This window comes from Pavona decussata, unplaced genomic scaffold (genome assembly GCF_977016875.1).
Source record: "Pavona decussata unplaced genomic scaffold, jaPavDecu1.1 SCAFFOLD_245, whole genome shotgun sequence".
Taxonomy (NCBI): domain Eukaryota; kingdom Metazoa; phylum Cnidaria; class Anthozoa; order Scleractinia; family Agariciidae; genus Pavona; species Pavona decussata.
In genome coordinates, this window is record NW_028145650.1 from 728,463 (window position 1) to 743,693 (window position 15,231).

Consider the following 15,231-nt stretch of genomic DNA (forward strand, 5'->3'; position numbering starts at 1 on the left):
GGAAACGAGGGCCATATCCGCAAATATGCCAGCAGTATCGCCAGCGGTTGTACACAATAATCCAACATGGTGGACGACTAGTAGTGTTTATAAAATGCTTCTCAAAATTTTCAGTTTTTCCACAAGCGAAAGGTCATCTACGGATTTTTGAGTTGGAATGCTTCGTCCAATTTTGAAAGGTTTTAAAGTAGTGGCCAATCGTGGTGCTCTAGCTATTTGTAAATCATGGTTACCCATTACAGGTAAGCTTATAAAATTGCCCAAATCTTCGACGATTAAAACTCCATATTATTATGAAGAGTTAAAGCGTACTTTATGTACCTCGTAGCCTGTGTGTAGGCCTTGGGATGGGGGTGGTGTAGGTAATGGGGGTGGGGGAGGGTGAGCAGGAAAAGTTGGAGAAAAATGGGAGAAGGCATGGTGAGGTACTTCCCCCTCCCATCCCCAACACCTGCAATGGAGGCTATGTACCCTGGGATACAGAGTGCAGTTATTTAGTGAGGTGTACACATCCTGTATCCCCAAAAGGTCTCAAATCTCACAGAAGGTGGTTGGTTTGTGACCATGGCAGGGCTCAAGACTGACTTTATTCACTTCTTTGCTCTTAGCCCAGTTGCTAGTAACAGGTCTTGTTTCACTAACCATAAACAAAATTTTCTCCAGCCGCAGATTCTTCATTTCATTTATGTAAAAGGGAGGGAGGGAGTCAGACATTTTTTATTAGATGTGCAATAATAATAGTATTAAGAAAAAATCTCCCACACTTATAAAGTTTTTTCTATTAATAAAAATAGGGAAGATTTTCCCATTTAGAGATGAGTTAGACTCATATCCTTGGCAGGAGTGAAGGGAGTGTAGCTATGGGATCATTTTTTTGGCACAATTCTGGCTATAATTCTTACTCAGGTTCTGGAATATCAGAAAAGACAGAAGATCAGTTCCCAAAAAGAACACTATTATTCTACCTATTGTGGTTGAAATGAAAACTTATCTTATTCAGTTTATTGGGCTATTGGGGACAGAATGAATGGAAAACTATTCTTTCATTTCCAAAAGGAGAATTAGTCCCTGCTGAAGAACATGAATATCATCTGTTCCATGTATTTCTATTCTGGAATATCTTCAAACGAATGCACTTTATGACTACCCTATCGCTATGCTGTATAAAATCCCTCGTAAATTTCAGTCACATTGGCAACTCAAAACGTTTCTTTATACTTTCCTTATTTTTTTTAATCTTCACAGTGTATCAAGTGAGGTGTACATCAAGACTGATTGATACTCTTGAGCCTCACTTGAAAAAGCTTGTTAAACAGCATGCAGAGATTACAGACAGGTTATCAGTTACTGAGGTACACTGTATTTTGAAATTACAGCTCCAGAAAATATCCATAATCCCTCGATGGATGGCTTTTTTGTTTTGCACCCCCATCCCCCTGGGAAAATCCAGTTTAGCTTCATACTTTGCTTCTAAAATTTTGGCTTCTAAGAGCCTCCTCCCCCTGGGAGTTTCCAATGACCTTAGCTTCCATGGGATGAGTATGGATTTTTTTTCTGAAACTACATATTCGGTACTTTTAAGCAAGAGAAAGTTTTATTAAAGGAAGAGATGGTCTTTGGAAGAATAAAATATTCTCATTTTCGAGACTTACCCCTACTAAGTTTTCTGGAGCATTGCACTTCACTAATCTTGAAATATTTAAGTGTTGAATTGGCTTGCTTAAAAAGAGTTCCGTTTTGATTGATTTTATGTTTTTTGCATCAATTTCACGTCATTTTTGGCAGTGACACAGAATTGTTTTCAATTTTCCCAATCAAGGATGTCCTCATAACTCTTTCTTAAATACTATAATTTAATAAAGTTTGGCATAAGAAACCCACTACTGTCAAGTACATAAAAAAAAAGAATCCTTATCCAAAATGGATTCAGTTGGTATCAAATCTTCAACGAGCAAAATCCTTACTCAAGCCTTTCATTTGTTGATGCATTTAGAAAATTGTGTGGACTTGATTTGTTTGTTGATAAACTTGTTTTTAATGACTTTTAAAAATATTGTATTTGTAGGGAGATATTCCAACTGCCAGTGAACACAGGACATTATCCAAACAACGTGCCAAGCTTTCACCCATTGTGCATCTAACAAACAAGATTGAGGAAAAGCAGAAGGTGAGAGTATCAAGTGGTAGGCTCCAGTCTATGTATAAAAAACACCATGAATATAAAATATATAAGATTTGAAGGGTTTTGGACAAGACTAACATAAATGTGCTTTGCGTCTTAAACACATACACCATAGACCATATACCGGTACATTCATTATTAAGTAACAAACTTAGTTGCAATTTTTGAGCAAAATTCTAAATAAACATGAAATAACTTATGTAATGTTTAAAACATGAGCAGCAGTGTTTTATCGGGATTTAAAACCACGAGGTGGAGCAGAGTGGATTTGGACCCAATAAAACACGTGCTGCAAGTTTTTTGAAAGGCTTCAAAAACATTCCTGGAAAAGCGTGTGTCAGGAGAGTTCATAACAATGATGCTTTTGTGATACGTTGGAAATTAGCATACGAAAAAAACATTAAACACCGCATACTAATAAGGAGGAGGTTTTATCGGATATAAAACCACTGCACGTGATGTTTTATCAACCATTTGATAGGTCAATGGGCTTAATAATAATGAATTATTAATGAGTTTTTGATGCTTTTCTAGAAAATGCAAGCAACTTGCACAAAGTAGATACCAACCCTTGACTGATTTCTTTTGTTCAAAGCCATCAATGCTTCTCTTGACTTGGCTCAGTCGCGTATGCAAAAGAATCAGTTGAGCATCGGTACCTCTTGTGAAGGTGGCTTGTATTTTCTTAAAAAGTAATAAGCTATTTCATGTTTATTTAGCATTTTTCTCAAAAGTTAAATATACGTTTAAGTTTCTACATGAAAACCAGTCTGGAGCTGTGCCAAACTAGAGCTCATTTGAAGCAATTTTGATTTTAAGTTAAAAAATGCGTGCATAATTAATATTTTACATTACTAACTTTAGTCTTGCCCCAAACAAGCCTTCATTTGATGTAAGGAACATGTGCGTTGCAGCTTAACTACTGTCATTGTGTTTCAGTGTTCCAGATAAGAGAGGGGTCTGATCCAACAAAATGAATGGTGAAATGTAAGGAGATTTGGAGAGAACCATACCTTAAAACCCTGTAAAATAATCCATGGTCCAACTCCCTGCCTTTGAAAGTTATCTGGGACTCTGTTGTTCATTGTATCATTAAATGTATTTGTGTTATTTTACATAATTTACAGTACATGGCAGTGTTTTTGTGACACTCTTTGGTGCCCTGTTTGTGTTACCAGCTTCTGAACAAAATGTATTGTTGGGTTTATAGGAAATTCAGGAGTTAAATGAGTTAATATCTGAGACAGGAGGAGAGCTTGGAAAAATTGCAGAAGAGGAAAAGTGGCAGGCAGTCAATGATATAAAAGAACTGGAGGTATATAGGGAACAGCCATTGATGGAATTAGGAAATGGCATTTACTTGAATGATTTATAAGTGGATGCAAAAGAAATAGGGAGTTTGCAGACGTTGAGATTTGTGATGTGTGAACAGCGTCACAGCCAAGGCTTCGAGGCAGTAGTACTGGATTCTCCCAAGTGCACTCAGTGGATGTTTTTTATGATGTTATGTTGACTTAAGCTCATTTTCGCTTTGTTTTTGTCAAAATTGAAACAATTTGCTCCTCTCAAACACATTGTTACCGCGCAAGCGGTCCGTTTAAAAGAAAATTTGGACCACTCTGGGAGCTGGTCCGAATGCTCCTTTTCAGCGCAGGCTAGTTCAGCTATAATTATAATAACATGATCTATTAATTGGTGAGTCACTGCTTTATTTGCAGGATAAGTTGCTGAGGTCTCTTGTTCCTCAGGATGATGACGATGAAAATAGTGCTATTTTGGAGTTAAGAGCAGGTATGTACAGTATGAATCCACTTTCTGTACACTCAGTTGACATAACATTGTCAATAAAAGGTGTACACCATAAACAAGAAGACCCAACAGGTTTCTGGGAAGCATTTGGTCTGTAAGCTTATTGGCATAATAAAAGGTTGTGCATTTTTAGTGCTGAAAATTTACATGTTTCTGGCAAAGAAAGAGACAACACGGAATAGGCGCAAGCTAATTAGATCACCCCGTACTTCCATCAGGTCACATCGTTTACAATTCACACTTTGCACGGACAACGTTTCTTCCATCGAGTGCATACAGCTGTAAAATGAGGGAAAAACTAATTTTTCAAAACAATGCTTTTAAAAGGAATAATATGATTATACCACTCTCAAAGACATCCTTGCTATTGTCAGTCATTTCACTACACCTGTAAGGTTAAGTAAAAAAAAAAAAAAAATTATAGTTACATTTTTGAAAGCATTCATTTGATGTGTATTTTTTATTGGTATCCAGGCACTGGTGGAAAAGAAGCCTCCCTCTTCACTAATGAAATGTTTCTCATGTATCAGAGGTAGGAGATGGACAAAGCTTGTCCAGAGTTTGCGAACAAATAGGCTAAGTCATCTAAGAAAGATTTCCATTTTCAAATTCCAAAGATCCAAACGTCCTTTGTGTGTGGACAGCCTGGACCTTAACCACAGGGGGCGTAATATTACGCTCGAGTGAACGTTCAATGCCGAAACCTTCAAATGGCTAAAATCGCCGTCTTCAACCTCAGGAACGACAACACACAACATTTAAAGTAAAAATACGTTTATTTTGATGTTAAATGAGAATATCTATCGCAATCTAGTACGATAATACGAGGATTTTCGATATTCCCATACATTGCCTCTATAAATTCAAAATACAAACGGTCACATAGTTTGTGTGGGCCCCCTGTGCCTTAACCTCAGCATTTTTATTTCAGGTTTGCAGCTTACAAGAAGTGGAAGTTTGAAGTTTTGAATATAAGCAAAAGTGATCAAGGTGGAATGAAGGTAGACTTCCATGTTACAGTTGAAAAACGTGGAAATAATTTTTCTGTGTAGAACAAAACAGGATTAGATTATGGCCTATTTTAGCTTTTAAACTTCTCGGGTGCCGCCATTTTAGACCCTTTGCATAAACGGCGCCTAAATTTGAATAACAACACTTAATACATCCTAAGCCTCATATTCATGTGAAAAATCCTTTGTCTGGAAACATAAACACGAGGCTTAGGATGTATCAAGTATTGTTATTTGAATTTGGGTGCCATTTATACAAAGGGTCTATTGTTTCACACAAAAGAACTTGGTTCTGCTTCCTGATAGCGGCAACCTTATGACGTCATAAAATCCAAAATGGCGCCGGCGGGAAATTTAAATGCGAAAATATGCGAGATCATACATAATTTTTAGCACACTTAAGTATGCTATTTCTACTTTTTAAAATAAAATTGAGAATCAAGACAGTATTTCCAAGAATTTAACGTTCATTTGTTGTCAGAGTGGAGGTTTCCTTTAATTAATAAAAAAGCAACTGTAAAGAAGTCGACAGTTACGACTTTTGTGAAACAGTCAGGAATGTTATAATTAACAATTAGATTATGAGCTCGAGATTTCTATCGCGTGATAGTTGATGAGGGCGAAGCCCGAATCAACTATCACGCATAGAAATCGAGAGCGAATAATCTAATTGTTTTAGTATAAATCTACTAGTCGTTCAAAACTAAACAAGAAAATTATCTATTTCCTCATCGCAGACACTTCGAAAACGCGACGAAGCGGCCGCCATTTTGTTGAAAACCGCTACTCACTATCTATCACAGAATAGATAGCGAGTAGCGTAGCCAATCAGAGAACGGCATTCGTGATAGAACACTAGTAGATTTATACTAATGAAGAATAGAATATCTTGTTTACAAGACAGCTCAGTTGATTTTGTTTGTTGCTCTCATAGGAAGCGTCCGTGAGTATTGTTGGCAATGGTGTGTTCGGAATGATGAAGGTAAGTTAGCAATTATACTCATAATTTCTTTCAGAACAATACAGCGGTTTCCAATCGAGTGTCGTAAAACCAAAACCAAAACCAAAGTAATTACTCTGGCCAATCGCAACAGATGTAAACAATACAACGAGCCAATCAAAATTCAAAGCAAATACATGTAACTGGCGCCAAGCGCAGGAAAACGCGTGCGGCCACAACACGATTGGTTTTGGTTTGGATTCCCATTGGTTGAGAAAGTGGCGCGAGTTTTGTTGACCAATCACAGAGCGTAGTAATGCAAAACCAAAGCAAACGCGAAATTACTTTCGACACTCAATTGAAAACCGCTCTATACCAAATGTAGTAAAACAGAAGACAGAGGAGTGGTGTTCAATAGCCTGCTAAGTCTAAACGATAACAGTATCGGACTCGTCTTTAGCTGAGTTGGACGAAAGGGCCGCACTCGTGAGCGTTGTTACATACCATTCTGGCCAATTAGCGTAGCCATTGTAAAATAAATTGCGAAAATGGTTAGGGAAGTTCAACCTCTCTTACCTGGTTTATCGTTATTTTTTTAGTTTGAAATTGGTGTTCACCGAGTACAAAGAGTTCCGCTGACGGAGACAATGGGCCGCATTCATACGAGTACAATGACTGTTGCAGTTTTGGCGCAGCCCGAGGAGGTGAGATAGCATAATGACACAAGAAAAATAACGCCCTATGGACTGCTGTTATTACAGACGACCTTCGGAGCCGCGCGTTTTTGCCCTCATCTTAGTCGACTTAGCTACTTCCTTTGCTACTTCCCTTTCTGTAGAGTCGTCCTCTACACTTTGGTTCTTTGGCTCGTCCGCGTCAGTGAAAACCCACCGCTCCACTCGAATCTCTTTACGGTAGCCAAATTACCTTATCCGACTCTGTTGATAAAACAAAGCATTCGTTTCCACTTCCCACCCGATGCACCACCACAGTTTCTTGAGAAATTAGCTAGCAGTTTAGTTCCCTTTTTCTTGAATGCCCTGAAAAAGGGGAGCTCCTCCAAGGTTGACATTCAGACGGAGGTATTCACATTTGAAGGTTAAAAGGTTAGTGTGCACTTGGCGCCTGGGCACCAACCCAGAACTGTTGTTTCTTCAAACTTCTAGTCAGTATCCAATTTTGACCGTTGGTTCGCGTTGCAGTGGCGTGGACCTTGTTAGGACTTTTGATCTTTCGCATATTTCATGATAAATCCGAGGAATGTTTCTTTCAGGGTACAAAAAAGTATGTTATGTGCTATTTGTATCTTTGTGATGATGTGACTCCCCATGAAGAAATTGCAAAAGGACAGAACCGTTTGTAGACTGACACCAAAGAGCCTTGTTTAGATTGGTACCCGCCAGGCACCATGCCCACGGTACTTGAGCACCAAGCGTGAACGTGGCCTTAATATTCACCGTAGCAGACACGGGATACGAGGAAATACTGCATATATGTAGTAACCGGAGTATTTATCAGTAAATTTTCTGTAACTTTTGCCTGTCCCTGTGATCTTGATTGACAAGTTAGAATCAGGCGGCCATCACATCAGAAATCAAACCATTACTTTGTGCAGCAGGAATGTTGGGTTTAATCTGTGTCATCTTGATCATTATTTGTTTCTCTGTTGTTGATTTCAGGTGGATGTAGAGATTAATCCAAATGATCTTAAAATCGACACGTTCAGATCCTCTGGGTAAGTTGTCGTTAAACCCCTTGAATGCCAATATCAAAATACAATTTCTCCCTTCTTATCCCCATACATTCATTATAGCTACAGTGGGGAGAGGTTATTGAAATGTTAAGAAGATTCATGTTGGGTGATCATATCCTTTATTCTCATTACTCCTCTGATTAAGCATTGATTTCAGTTACCAGGAGAAATTTAAGGCTGATCACTAATAGGCAATGTGATTTAGTCTTCAGACCAAGTTTTTGCTGCGGGCGTTTGACTTGTTTTCGAAAGTTTTTTTCTTCTTCTAGATTTGTCGAAATCCAAATTTGTGACTCGCAAGAAATCGGTCCATTCGTGGACCAAACAATCGCAAGATTTTTGCTAACTAACTGCACATGCACAAACTTAATTTCGGTTTGCACTCTCGGTTTCGCCGCAAAGATGAATAACATTTCAGAGTTTGGGTTGTCCGCCAACCTTCTCACTTTCCTTTGCACACTAATCTAACAAAACGACTGATATACAACACACTTGGTGCTCTACAGTAGGCAAAATGACATTTTAACGCATACAGAACAAAATAAAATAGTCGCTCTATCGGCGCCTTGTTTGTTTTCTCACCTTTTATGCGCGCGTAACTTGACTATGAACGCCCGAGAAACTTGTACAGAATTTGCGTAAAGTATTTCATATGCGTTGTTGTCGTTTGAAGGATCATTTCCGAAGAGTAACCGAAAACTGCTTGCTACTAACGATCGTATCCGAATAGTGGCAGTTTCTACTTCCTCTTAATTGAAAATTCGCCGCTAAACAGCAAGACTAATTCATAAGCATGTTGTTTGTTTGTTTATTTGTTTTAGCGCTGGCGGTCAGTCCGTAAACACGAATGACAGCGCTGTACGTATAACTCATCTGCCCACAGGATTAGCGGTTGCTTGTCAAGAAGAAAGGTCTCAAATTCAGGTAAAGTACTAAAGTGAATACGGTTTTATTTTTTACCACGCATTTGTTAAGTCCGGCAGGCCTGAGGGAACTGGTCACTGTTGGAAATAGGGAGATGCCTCGGGGTTTGGACCAGAAAAGCTAACATTCTTTTTATATTTGGACAGTTTTCTCCACCTTCTTCTTTAATTTGCTCCAAGCATTATTGTGTAGCAAGGACTTCGGGGCAAACTGTACCATTTGCAACGTCTTACATGGTTAGTCGAGAGGACAAAAGAACGAACAACGGAACAATGCTCAAGACACTTATAAAACAGTGCAACTGCGGGTGAAGGTCTACTGGGGTCTTCCGTGCGGTCTAAAAACGAAAAAAAAAAACAGAAAACCCCACGGAAATGCTTGCTACGTAGGCTAATTTGTTCCTGACTGTCAGTATATATGAAGGTCTGGTCAGTTGGTTAATGCGGCATCCTTCTGTCGTTAAGTTGTCGTTTTAAACGATTATTTCCGAAGAGTATCCGAAGATTGTCCAGAATCAATTCTACCAGGAGCATAACATATGCTTTTGAGCTGAGGGATCTGACGCGTTCACTGAATTTAGGCACTGGTCGATTTAATCAGGTAGAAATGGTATAAATGTTGCGTTCAATAGCATTTGATAACATTCTCAATCGAGACAGCGATTACGAACTACCAGTGTCACAATAGGTCTCATATTTCGGTTACTGGGTGTTAGGCCTTATGTTCTCGATTACATTGTTCTACTGAGGTTTCGGAATTAAACATAGTTGTACAATTATCCTCGCCGTTGTCTGTTCCCTGTAAGCGAACAGCGCGTGAAATAACCAGCGGTCTTTTTGGACATTTTGTCACGTGACTCACCACCTCAAGTCACGTGACATAAATGAACATTTCACGTTCTTGAAAAAGATTACGAAAAGGACCGGAAGCTTGCAACGCTTTAAATTGTTTAGATCGTGAAAGCTAATTTGTTTTTCAAACATATGATAACCATTTTTTTATTTTTACAGAATAAAAGCAGGGCACTCCAGGTATTGCGAGCGCGGCTATACGATATTCAGCGGCAAAAAGTGGAGTCAGAGAGGACTGAAGCCCGGAGAAAACAGGTCAGCATTTTGAGAATTAAAAGGGCGGTTTTTGGGGGGACATATTCTGTGCATTCTGAAAAAAGAATACACTGAAAAATCTTTATTGTATCTGTTGCCCAGTAACCAAAAATATCCAAATAACGAAAGTAAAAGAATCGAATTCTTATTATTGTTTTAAAAGAAAAACATATTTAATTTTTCGAGGTATTCTGATAGGACAGATTTTGGAATATATTCAATATGTCACCCCCCCCAAAAATGTGCCATAGTAGTGTGTTTGATGTGGAACATGTTGTTAAAACAAGACTGGTTGCATGACGTGATCTTAAACTTGTGGGTTTTTTTTATGTCAGATTGGGGGTGGAGAGCGATCAGAGAAGATCAGAACCTACAATTTTTCACAGGTGGGTTTACTCTACATTTCTACTTTATTATTATTATTTTTTTCTGTTAACAACTGTATTTACTGTCTTACTCCCTTAAGGGTCGAGTTACCGATCACAGGATAGGGATGACCGCGCATGGCCTAGAACTGTTCCTTGAAGGAGAAGATAAGTTACATGAAATGATCCTGGCTTTGCAGTCTCAACATGAAGCTGAGGCTTTACAAGAACTGACAAGTCACTACACTGCCGGAGAAAAACACGCTAGATGACAAAGGTTCTAGCTGAATTTTTTTTAAGATAAGAAACGTCGATACGAATTATTTAGCTGCTTGGATTGCAGTGGGTGTTTTCTGGAGCAGTAGGTCAAAGCTGGTGAATACAGCGAGGAATTGTTATGGATTGTGGGAGCGGAAGATTTGCAAGATGGACGAGTTTGTATGGTCTGCATTTTTAACGAACCTCTATAACTTTTAACGGACCTTTTAAGTCCTCTCACTGCCAAGAGGACCTGAAATGCAAAATTGAGGAAACTTTTACATCGCATTTGTTGAAATTAATACCATGAAATTCCGAATATAAGCCCCATCCTTTAGGCAATAAATGTTTTTTGTCTTTCTCTCTGTTTAGCCAGTTGTATCAATGGGTACCAGCGAATCTTGAGAGATACCTAGGGAAATGCTAGTAGAAGATGGTCATGGTTGGACTCCCGTGGGGAACTCGGATGTTTTCTTTCTCCCCATGCTCGTCACAAATTAGTCTTTGAGTCTAGTGCGCATGCGCTCTTCACTCTAGCCTGCAATGTGATCAGACAAAAGCGAAATTGCATATGACACCCAAAACGTTAATGAAGACAATCAACGTTGAACTTTTGCGGTTCAGGGCCGAGACTCAGAACTTGCGAAATCATACACATGCTCCCGTGAAACATTAATCAGAATGCCAGTCCAATTGACTCCTAGAAAATTGATAAGACCAGCTAAAGGGAAACATTTAAGAAACCGTTAACCTTCTAGAGTACCTATTAATAAAATTCTCAAAGCATTCAAAAGGAGAAATTAGAGAGAAAAAGTGAAGATCATTTTGAGCAATTCTGTTCGTAGATCAGCTATTAAACATAAATAAATTGGTTACGAACTTCAAGGCATGAATGCACTAGACTCGTGTACCAGCGTAGGTAACTATTTTTAATTCAGAATTTATTTTGGGTGAACTGTGCTATTTTGATAACTCTAATGTATTGTAGTAACCGTCTAGACATTTTGGAACTCTCAGATACATTCAGGCTGAAATGAAATGTGCTAATCTGTTCACACTGATAAGGGCTTTGCAAATTGCCTGTACTTTCTTCGTTTACAAACGATGTACGCTAAATTATATCACATTTTATTTTGATCTATCTTAAAGCACGGTAAGCATTTTTTGTTTTCGAATCCTGGCGTTTCATCTTTTTGTTTAAAATTTCACTGCAATGTAAATTATTTAAAACATGAGCGTTTGTTTTGAATTCCTCATATCTCGCAGTGTTGCATCAATTAACTGCAAAAGCCAAACTGATTTTTGGTCTAAGAGATTTAGCAGAATAAAATGGGTTTCTGGTATCGTATGCTATCGAAGTGAAACCTTTGTATTGCAGAATTTTTTCTTTCACCTTTTCTACAGTCTGTCTTGACTGTCGTAATAATAGCTAATTCCCCTAAAGATTCGCAATCACCTGTTTCAATATAGATGGACGTAGCTGTCCAATTTATTTCTGGTTCTTTTGTTTGAATAGTGTTAACGAGTCACATCTTTTCAGTCGAGTTATCGTTTCAGTATCAAATTTCTTTCCAAAGTCCTGGTAAATTAAAGATTAATCATTTTCATTTCTGACCAGTTATTTATCAGCAAATGTCGGCAAATTTCAAATAAGCGAAATTAACATTAAAACTGTAATATAGTTAAGGCTTTAATACTTCTTTGTAAATTAGTGTCGAAGATAAACGGAAAGATGTAAGAGAGATTTGCAGTATTAAGCAGCGGCAGATTTAGTTAAAAAAAAATGCGACAAATTTTTGCTCTGGGCTTTTGTCCCAACAATATTGTTTTTCATAACAAAACACCAGTTAAAAAATCGAATGGTTGGAATAACTCGAAGCAAACTAGAAGATGATAGAAATTTATATTTTTGGCAGTTGCAATCTCCATACGAAGAATTTCAACTTTTAAAACCGAATGATACAATAAGCGCTTGAGGTGATAAACCACAGGCGAGCTGACTTTATTTTTTATTATTAATGTTCCAATTGTAGAAGCCAGGGAAATAACTCATTCGGAGAACCTTGCAATAATTAATCATGTAGCTTCAAAATACTAATCTGGTGCATGGCCAGCAGAATATTTCAACAATACGTCAGTTTCGGTTTCTGTCAGCGTTTGGCTCTTTCGTTTTCATCATATTTTTCGTTTTGTGAAACCAAGCGAATTAGTAATTATCTTTTTTTGTAAGGGTTCTGCAATTACAGCATATGCAAATCTCTGCTGAGCTGCAGCGCTTTTGTGTATAGTGTTTGCACTCACCCAGAACCCGACTATTTTTAACCGCACGTTCTTCAAAGGATTACTGAATAGGGAGGAACGTGCGCTAAATCCATAACAAACCTCATATTCCAATAAGTGACATCTTCAAATGACTTCTTATCAACCTGCGTTGTCTCACAAATACCTTGAATTTGCATAAAGACGGACAGAGAAGCGAATTATTGGACGAATTTACATCGAGCTACCGGAATCACGGTACTCAATATCGGATACAGACAAGACAATCATGAACCACATTTTGAAGTCTTAATCTGTTGGTGAAATGTTAATGTAACGGAGGGCTTGATTCATTAACACAGGAACAAACATATCGTACGTTAAAAGATACTCAAATTGTACACCTTCACTGATCAAATCCGCTCAGCTTGTCTCAGAATTTTGAACATCAGAGGTAGTACTGAATCCATCGATGGCGGAAATTAACGTAGCTCTAAATAATTTTCTCAAGGATCACGGCGAGAGCTTCATTCTTCACCGGCGAAAAAGACTAATGGATATCGAAAAGATAATCAATCCGATGTTAACGGAAGTGAGAAAAATGGATGAGAAATTTGACTTCGAAACTTTCAGTGCTAATGGTTTCTATAGCATAAAGTCGCCAAGCCACTACGAGATACTGTTGATTTTTCAAGGAATTGACCCGAAGGAAATTTCTATTGAGGACGGACAAACCCCACCGGGATTTGCACACGCTAAACTGACGGATAAAAAGATGATTTCGCGCTGGAAATTTTGCAGTGGAAACAGCAATCCCAGCAAAGTTTATATGTCGGTAAAGATTGTGAAGGAAAAGCTTTATGAGTATGTCAAACGGGTGTTGAATAGTGGCTCTTTTCTCGGAGGCCGAGATGGAAAATTTTGCATCGACCTGGCCGAAACTCGCCACGACGATGCGATTGTGCTATCGGTCAGCGGGCACGATGCGGAGTCGTACAGCCTCGATCTCATCCCAGCTATTCCTTGTCCTGGCCGCTGGGTGTTCTCTGCGCACGCTTGGGAGTCCAAGCAACCTGATTTGCCGAGCAAGAAATTGAAAGAGGATATAGTACGGAGTGGAATCCACCTCGTTGCCAGGCCATCGCCGAGCAAGTCATCTTATCAATGGCAAATCGACTTCCCTGTTCCCATGAGAAAGTTGCTTGAATTGGAATTGGGGTGCCGGACAAAATGTCTTCTTATTCTTGAAATTATACTCGAAGACATGCAAGCGGGCAGACGTGGATGCGATCCGTTTCATCTAAAAACACTTCTAATGCGAGTGTCCGAGCAATTTCCTGTCAAATCCTTTTGGACCGAAGACAAACTCTCCAAGCGTTTCATGGATGCCATGAAAGAACTCCAAAAATGTCTTTCTGAGAGACATCTTGGGCACATCTTTATCCCAAACGTAAATTTGCTTCGACATGTCGATAAACTGGCGTTAGAGAACTGCAAAGAAGGAATTCAGAAAGTTCTTGAAGACCCTGTGAAATTTTTGGCCGAATTTGAACTATTCAATTACTCTACCTCTTTGTAACTAATGAACAGACTGCTTGTTAAACACTACAGTATTGTGTGTGAGTGTGGAGGAGCTTCTGACAGCTGCCAGAAGAGTATTAAAGAGTAATTACTTGCCTCCTCTCTAGGTCTTTGGGTCAGGTGGTGACGTCATGGAAGATGCGTGCGCGAGGACTGGGAGAAAGCCAAACTGGACTTCTGTTATTAACACGAATATATAATAGTAACACCGTAAACCAATCAAAAACAGGTCAACCTTGTTAGTTTAGTGTCTCGTTCCTTTCATTTTATAGCGAACTTAATATTAGGTGACCTTTCATTTTTTTACAGAAAACAAGGATTTTCTGCAAGCTGGTAGTAAATTTCCAGCACCTTCATTAACTAAATCAAAACTGAATCCGCTAGCAATGTAACAGACTCATATACGGCTGAACTGGAACTAGCTCGCACTGTCAGCTGGCTTAGGCGAAAGAAAAATTATTTATGAATATTGTTACTTCGTAATATCGCCTAGTTTGCTTCAGTCGTAAGCATACTATGAATTACATTAATTTTACAAAGCAGTTTGTTTTAAGGTTGTATTTAGCAACCTTGTTCGTTGACAGTTGAAACAATTGTTTACCATTTTTTCGATCTTAATGTGATCCTCTCTAATGGCTTCGTATGTCGCGATTACGATCAATTTAGAACGATGGAATTTTATCACTAAAAGTAGAATTACTCAAATATCCACAACTTTTAGCCCATTATTATTTTCAGCGCGTTCATGTCATTTTTATGACATCATTGGATACTGGTAAAAATTAAAATCACTATGGTTGTTTTAACGATATTTCGGCCATATTGGTCAAATTAAGTAATTACGGCTGCAACATCTGTAAAATTTTTAAGACAAAACCCATGCAAGGCAATTGGGAACTGAAATTCAGTTAGTATGAACGAACAATAAAAAATAGAGCTATCAAAAATGATGGCAATAAAATGATTTCAAACAAAAGGAATGGTTTTGTGTTTATTATCGCGTCTAACGACGATTAAACTTTAATAGTATGATAAATGTTTTAT

General features: G+C 38.4%; 2 protein-coding genes across 2 annotated transcripts; both read left to right on the forward strand.

Moving 5' to 3' along the window:
* The first annotated feature begins 47 nt into the window (after window positions 1–47).
* LOC146457188 (uncharacterized) lies at window positions 48–10,712 on the forward strand. The gene is made up of 14 exons (XM_085092299.1): window positions 48–242; window positions 1,246–1,352; window positions 2,066–2,167; window positions 3,393–3,497; window positions 3,901–3,973; window positions 4,466–4,523; window positions 4,923–4,992; window positions 5,936–5,983; window positions 6,541–6,645; window positions 7,621–7,676; window positions 8,516–8,618; window positions 9,629–9,724; window positions 10,060–10,110; window positions 10,191–10,712. Exons 1-14 carry the CDS (start codon window positions 158–160, stop codon window positions 10,359–10,361), a joined length of 1,230 nt encoding a protein of 409 aa, XP_084948425.1. The 5' UTR covers window positions 48–157; the 3' UTR covers window positions 10,362–10,712.
* Window positions 10,713–10,856: 144 nt separating this feature from the next.
* Window positions 10,857–15,226, forward strand: LOC146457189 (cyclic GMP-AMP synthase-like receptor 1). Its single transcript, XM_085092300.1, has one exon. The coding sequence runs from the start codon at window positions 13,079–13,081 to the stop codon at window positions 14,183–14,185; it is 1,107 nt and encodes a 368-aa protein (XP_084948426.1). The 5' UTR covers window positions 10,857–13,078; the 3' UTR covers window positions 14,186–15,226.
* The last annotated feature ends 5 nt before the right edge of the window (window positions 15,227–15,231 follow it).

Coding starts and splice junctions, on each gene's coding strand:
- LOC146457188 (XM_085092299.1), top strand. CDS start 158: ATGCTTCGTCCAATTTTGAAAGGTTTTAAAGTAGTGGCCAATCGTGGT. Junction 2,168..3,392: donor AGATTGAGGAAAAGCAGAAG/GTGAGAGTATCA, acceptor TTGGGTTTATAG/GAAATTCAGGAGTTAAATGA. Junction 5,984..6,540: donor GTGTGTTCGGAATGATGAAG/GTAAGTTAGCAA, acceptor TTATTTTTTTAG/TTTGAAATTGGTGTTCACCG.
- LOC146457189 (XM_085092300.1), top strand. CDS start 13,079: ATGGCGGAAATTAACGTAGCTCTAAATAATTTTCTCAAGGATCACGGC.